The sequence below is a fragment of the Nematolebias whitei genome, chromosome 9, assembly GCF_014905685.2.
Source record: "Nematolebias whitei isolate Nwh7 chromosome 9, NemWhi1, whole genome shotgun sequence".
In the NCBI taxonomy this organism is placed as follows: domain Eukaryota; kingdom Metazoa; phylum Chordata; class Actinopteri; order Cyprinodontiformes; family Rivulidae; genus Nematolebias; species Nematolebias whitei.
Window position 1 is genome coordinate 50,664,561 of NC_056506.1, and position 7,304 is coordinate 50,671,864.

Below are 7,304 nucleotides of genomic sequence, written 5' to 3' on the forward strand. Positions count from 1 at the left end.
ATATAGATAGATAGATAGATAGATAGATAGATAGATAGATAGATAGATAGATAGATAGATAGATAGATAGATAGATAGATAGATAGATATATACATGTCGTGTGTTTTGAGGACAGCATACCCACACTAACGTGAGAGGCTAATGTCAAGCAGGCTGGAGGAGTGAAGAGAATGTTTTTGTTGATGTATTTTACAGATCAGTTAAAATAAACTCACCATGTTCTGTTCAGTAAAATACTCTACACAGTGTTGCTCGCTGCTTCGTCTGTTCTGAAAGTGAAACTCAAAGTGAACGGCCATGACTTGAAAGTTGTCTTCATGCATCCTCTGCTGGATACATTGTACAATTACGGCTGGTTCCAGCGTTTTAGGGGTGAACATTAGAAGTTTTTATATCTGCACATAATGGGACAATTGTCACCGATACTGATAGATCCCCAAATGCCCATATTGGTCTAAAATATCGGCCCCACTGATATTTTGGCCGGGCTCTAGTACAAACTGTAGGAAATGAAAACTTGGAAGAACAGAATAACGATGGTCTCTCAAACGTCAGAACAAAGAGCAGCTACTGATGAAGTCACTGACAGATGTGGAGATCCTCCATTAGATTAGATGTGGGTGGTTTTACTTTCAGTCTCTACAAGCTGCTTGGTCCGTTTATTAAGACCATTTGGACTTATTTAACTCTGCTTGCATGAGCATGGTTCTGGTTCTGGAAAGTCCGGTGACATCTCTTTTTTTTTTCCCCTCTTCTAGAACTTGAACAACATTATGTTCGTGCTGAGCAGCTCTGGAACCACGAGGACCCAGAACCTCCACAGATTAAAGAGGAACAGGAAGAACCAGAACCTCCACAGATTAAAGAGGACCAGGGGGAACTCTGCAGCAGTCAGGAGGGAGAGCAGCTGGTTCTGAAGCAGCAGACTGGTACCCTTTATATTACGGCAGCGTTGAGTGAGGAGGACATGGATCTTCAGCTCCGACTCGTGAAGACCATCAGGATGCCTGAAATAAAGTTGCACAGAATCGGTACTAGCTCTAACACAAACAGTTTCTTTACAAACTCAACAAAATCCTTGAACTATACTATTTTTTTTTCTCTTGTGAGTCACAAGCAAACGTTCTCAGTGTCCTTAAGTATATGAGGAAGTTTGTTAGCCACATGCTTTAAACTAACTGTGTTCTCCAAGTCTTCCATATATCTGATGGCAGACATTTAAACTTACATCCATCCATTTTCTTCTGCTTATCTGGGGTCGGGTCGTGGGGGTAGCAGCCTAAGTAGGGAGGACCAGACTTCCTTCTCCCCAGCCACTTGGGCCAGCTCCTCTGGGGGAATCCAGAGGCGTTCCCAGGTCAGCCGAGAAACATAGTCCCTCCAGCGTGTCCTGGGTCTTTCTCTTGGTCTCCTCCCGGTGGGACATGTCCGGAACACCTCACCAGGGAGGCGTCCAGAAGGCATCCTAACCAGAAGCTCGAGCCACCTCAACTGGCTCCTCTCGATGTGGAGAAGCAGTGGCTCTACTCTGAGTCCCTCCTGGATGATCGAGGTTCTCACCCTGTCTCTAAGGGAGAACCCAGACACCCTGCAGAGAAAACTCATTTTGGACGCTTGTATCCGTGATCTCGTTCTTTTGGTCCGTTCCGCCTATCGATCTCGCTCCATTTCTCCCTCATTCGTGAACAAGACCCCAATATACTTAAAGTCCTCCACTTGGGGCAGGACCTCCTCCCCGACAATGCGGACCAAGCTCTGACACCGGTCATACAGGGACCTAACAGCCCGTCTCAAAGGGCCTGGTACCCCATACTCCCGGTACCCCCGCAGGGTTCCCCAAGGGACATGGTCAAACGTCTTTTCCAAGTCCACAAAGCACACGTAGACTGGTTGGGCAAACTCCCATGCACCCTCCAGGATCTTGCTGAGGGTGTAGAGCTGGTCCAATGTTCCACAACCAGGATGAAAACCACACTGCTCTTCCTGAATCTGAGGTTCGACTATCCGACGGACTCTCTTCTCTGGAGGCTGAAGAGAGTGATCCCCTGTAGTTGGAACACACTCTACGGTCCCCTTTTTTCAATAGGGAGATCACCACTCCAGTCTGCCAATCCAGGGGAACTGCCCTTGTTGTCTGTGCAGAGTTGTGTAAGCCCACACAATCCCACAACATCTAGATCCTTAAGAATCTCCAGGCTAATCTCATCCTCCACTGGGGCCCTGCCACCGAGGAGTTTTTTTTAACCACCTCGGTGGCATCAGTACCAAAGATTGGAGAGCCTGACCCAAAGTCCCCAGGTTCCGCTTCTTCAATGGAAGACGTGCTGGTGGGATTGAGGAGATCTTCGAAGTACTCTAAATACTGCACTGACCCACGACGTCCTGAGTTGAGGTACGCAGCACACCATCCCCTCTATAAACCGTGTTGGTGGTGTAACACCCCCCCCCCCCGCCCCCCAAGACGCCGGATGGTGGACCAGAATTGCCTTGAAGCCGTACGGAAGTCATTCTCCATGGCCTCTCCGAACTCTTCCCATGCCCTTGTTTTTGGCGCAGCAACCACCCAAACTTCATGCCGCTGCTGGTACCCATCAGCTGCTTCTGGGGTCCCACAGGCCAAAAAGACCCGATGGGACTCCTTCTTCAGCCTGACAGTGTCCCTCACCGCTGGTGTCCAACAGGCACGACAACCTTGCGGCCACGACTCTGATAAGCCACCTCGACGATGGAGGGGCAAAACATGGCCCACTCAGACTCAATGTCCCCTACTTCCCCCGGAATGTGTTTGAAGTTCTCCCAGAGATGGAAGTTAAAGCTCCGTTTCACAGGAGACTGCCAGACATTCCCAGCAGACCCTCACAATAAGTTTGGGCCTGCCAGGTCTGATCGGCATCCTCTCCCACCATCAGAACCAACTCACCACCAAGTAGTGGTCAGTGGACAGCTCCGCCCCTCTCTTCACTCGACCGCAGAGTCAAAGTGTAAATCATCAGGCCATGACTACGTGGTCTACACTCCTCTCCAGGCCAGCGGCCACTCTTTCAGGGATGAAGATCTTCACATCCTTGATAGAGAGGAACGATGGTTTGAGAGAGGTGTGAAGGAGGCCATCTTTGTGAAGAGAAACTGTCCATCTAGAGCTGGGCGAAATGGATCAAAATTAATATCTCGATAAGTCACGATATACGATATATATCAATATTTTTTCTTTCCGTAAAATAACAAAAATATATTTCTAAGTCAAAGCTTTGTCCCAGTTGTCACACAGGCACATTTATTAACAAACAGCTGTAACTGTACAAAATAATTGTCTAAAAAATAAACTATTTACATATATTAAATAATAATCCTCTTCAGCTAGAGGCAGCTGTGGCTGAGAGGCTAGAGCAGTCTCCTCCAATTGGAGAGTTGGGGGTTTGATTCCACCAGCAGTCACATGTTGAAGTGTTCCTGGCCTAGGCAAGACACTGAACCCCTCATTGCCTCCGAAGCAGAGGTTAATTTGAGCCGGATCCTGCCGGAACAAGATCCGGGAACTGTCTCATTTTGACCCACTGTGTTCCGGTTCTGGCAACTGTTTGCTCGGATCCGGCAACTCATATCTCCCCCCAATAGTCCAAAGTCATCACGCATTTTTATTTTTGACTGCAAATACTGGTCTGTGTGGGTGGGTTTGCGGTACACCTCAGTTTGCAAATGTCCTCTATCAGAGACTGAGACCTCACAGTCCAAGAAAGCCAACCTGCCATTTTTTACATTTTCTCGTGTGAACTTGATGTATTTATCCACAGAGTTGATGTGGTCAGTAAAATGTTGGACTTCCTGAGATTTGATTTTAACCCAGGTGTCGTCAACAAACCTGAACCAATGACTTGGTGGTGTCCCTGAAAAGGACGTCAAGGCTCTCTTTGCAGTTTGACTCCCATCACCCTTTGGAGCACAAGTTGGGAGTCATCAGGACTCTGTACCACAGAGCAGACAGCATCCCCACTAGCTCAGGAGCCAGGCAGAAGGAGAAATCCCACACAAGACAGGCTCTAGAACAATGTGGATATCCTAACTGGGCCTTCCTGAAAGCAGAGAAGAAACCCAAACAGGACTCCAGTCAGCCATCAGGTGAAAAGGAGGAACCCAGACCCAGACCAGTGGTCATTCCATATGTTGAGGGGGTATCAGAGAAACTGAGACGTTTATTTTCTAAACATAACGTCCCAGTGGCTTTTAAACCCCAAAATACATTAAAGACTGGTTCATCCCAAAGATCCAGTCCCCCGGCACAAACAGAGTAATGTTGTGTATGTTGTTCAGTGTCAGGAGGGTGATCAGTCTTACATCGGGGAAACTAAACAGCCACTGGCCAAAAGGATGGACCAGCACAGAAGATCAACATCATCAGGCCAGGACTCTGAGTTCTACACTCATCTCCAGTCCAGAGGTCACTCTTTCAGGGATGAAGATGTTCACATCCTGGACAGAGAGGAACGATGGTTTGAGAGAGGAGTAAAGGAGGCCATCTTTGTGAAAAGAAACCGTCCATCATTAAACAGGGGTGGAGCCTCCGGGTTCAACTGTCCCCCTCTTACAATGCTGTGATTGCTAGTATCACTCAGCCCTCTGTGAACAGTAAACAGCCATCAGGTGCTAATGATCCATTGTTAGGCTGATGGTCCTTCTTGAGCATGTGATCAGCTGGTTCTGGTTGTCAGCAGCAAACTGGTTGATCCACTCTGAGAAGATTATTGAGCATGCATCAGGAGATCCTTTGGGACATAATTTATTTCAAATCTCCTCTCCTGCTTTACTTTACCAATCAAAATATTTTCTTACCAAATATTTATGTAATAAATATAAAAATGATAAAATTATGTAATAAATAATTATTCAAACACACAGATATTGACATGCACTTATACAACCAATAACAATGTTTCTTTTTGTTTAGTCTTTTGCAATTTTTTATAAATAAATATGGATCCTACTGCCAGAGTTTCACATTCTGAGGAATTTGATTTTAATTGTTTTGTTGATGAAATGTTTTTATAAAGACAGTTGTAACATTTTTCTGGGTTTTTTTTGTCCTCCCAGACCTCCATAAGCAACAAGTCTATAAAGAAGAGGAGGAACCAGAACCTCCACAGATTAAAGAAGAACAGGAGGAACCAGAACCTCCACAGATTAAAGAAGAACAGGAGGAACCAGAACCTCCACAGATTAAAGAAGAACAGGAGGAACTCTGCATCAGTCAGGAGGGAGAGCAGCTGGTTCTGAAGCAGCAGACTGGTACCTTCATGGAGACTTGTGAGGAAAGTGACCTCAGAGAACCAGAACCAAGCAGTCACCAGCTCCTCACTGTCGTCTCTCCTGTAGCTGAGAGTCTGGATCAAAAAGAAAGCAACCAAGTGTGCAGGTCTTCTGGTTCCAGCAGACAGTCCAGACGTAAGTCTTCTACAGAGTGTTCTAAATGTGACGTTTGTGGGAAAACCTTTAAGAATAAATCAGAGCTGAAAAATCATCAAATAACCCACTCCAGAGAAAAACATGTTTGTAAATTCTGTGGCAACAGTTTCAGACTAGAAGTCCGTTTGAAGCAGCACATGAGAGTCCACACAGGCCTGAAACCATATGTTTGCGGAACATGTGGTAAATGTTTTTCACATAGTCGTAGTTTGAATGTTCACATGAGAGCGCACACAGGGGAGAAACCATATACTTGTGGCACATGTGGTAAATGTTTTAGTCAAAATGGTCATGTGATCAGCCACATGAGAACCCACACACGCCTGCAGCCACATTTATGTGGAACTTGTGGTAAATGTTTTTCACATCGTCATAGCTTGACTGTTCACATGAGAACCCACACAGGGGAGAAGCCCTACGCTTGTGGAGCTTGTGGTAAATGTTTTTCACATCAACATAGTTTGACACTTTACATGAGAGCCCACACAGGAGAGAAGCCCTATTCTTGTGGAACATGTGGAAAAAGTTTTAATCGTAATCATTATTTGATCGGTCACATGAAGACCCACAAAGGCCTGAAGCCATATTTATGTGGAATATGTGGTAAATGTTTTTTACGTCGTCACGGTTTAAATCTTCATACAAGAACCCACACAGGACTGAAGCCATATTTGTGTGGAACATGTGGTAAATGCTTTTCACATCATCATAGATTGACTGTTCATGTGAGGACCCACACAGTTGAGAACCTGCAGTAGAACATCTGTGGGTAAAACTCCTGACTTTCTCTTGCTGCTGTAGCTTCAGCTGTGTTCAGTTTGAACCAGTTTCTTTAGCTACTCTCACTGAGCTTGTGCAACACATTAAGCTTACAAACTGTCCTCTGGACATTTCGTCCTCCTAAGTTCATACCTGCAAACTTGTCTCTTTTCGGTGAAATTCGCCGATTTCAAAACAAAACGGATCATTTATGTGAATTATCTAGACCTGAAGAGTTTTTTCGGGGGGTTAAATGCGAGAGAAGCGAATGCTACATAACTAGCATCTTAGCTAGCGCGTGTGCATTGCATGCCTCTAGCTTGGTGCTATGTCAGCATTTGAAAAATGTAGCTGCCATATACACTGAGATTTTACCTTCAGATTAGAAAAGTCCAGCTGATGGAGTTCTAGAGAACACCTTGAAGGAGAAGATGGTGTCAGGCAGAAAGAAGCCAAGTGACTCCAGTTTTCTGGAAAGTAAAATAATCGGTGATGGGGAAGGAACAGAGGAAATGAAAACAACAGGAGATGGATGTTATTCCCAGAGGATTGTGAGGGGAAGAGGAATAAAAGTTATTAAGTGTAGAAACTGAAATTTACAGGAAGGAACCTGTAAATGATTGTAGTTTTAATTATTACATGCAGATTTACAGAACTGACTGAAAAGTTGTGGACTGCATCTGGACTGCAGTCTGGCCATTTCAGTACCCGGATCCTTCTCCTACGTAGCCATGATGTTGTGATTGCTGCAGAATGTGGTCTGGCATCATTGTGTTGAAAAATGCAGGGTCTTCCCTGAAAGAGAGGACGTCTAGATGGGAGCACATGTTGTTCTAGAACCTGAACATAGTTCTCTGCATTAATGGTGCCTTTCCAGACATGCAAGCTGCCCATGCCACAAGCACTCATGCAACCCCATACCATCAGTGATGCAGGCTTCTGAACGGAGCGTTGATAACAACTTGGGCTATCCTTGTCCTCTCTGGTCCGGATGACATGGCGTCCCAGTGTTCCATAAAGAACTTCAAATCGTGACTCATCTGACCACAGAACAGTCTTCCATTTTGCCACACTCCATTTTAAATGA

At 45.5% G+C, this 7,304-nt stretch overlaps 2 protein-coding genes across 2 annotated transcripts in view; both read left to right on the top strand.

Annotated features, from left to right (window-relative positions):
• Window positions 1-590: 590 nt before the first annotated feature.
• The window catches only part of LOC119414333 (myc proto-oncogene protein), a 7,976-nt gene continuing 1,262 nt past the window's right edge, over window positions 591-7,304 (top strand). The window contains exons 1-2 of the mRNA XM_037681427.1: window positions 591-654; window positions 760-1,032. Coding sequence (XP_037537355.1) covers window positions 591-654; window positions 760-1,032 — 337 coding nt within the window. The remainder of the gene's footprint in view (window positions 655-759; window positions 1,033-7,304) is intronic.
• On the top strand, window positions 2,631-6,216 carry LOC119414844 (oocyte zinc finger protein XlCOF8.4-like). The gene is made up of 3 exons (XM_037681966.1): window positions 2,631-2,682; window positions 5,087-5,408; window positions 5,661-6,216. Exons 1-3 carry the CDS (start codon window positions 2,631-2,633, stop codon window positions 6,214-6,216), a joined length of 930 nt encoding a protein of 309 aa, XP_037537894.1.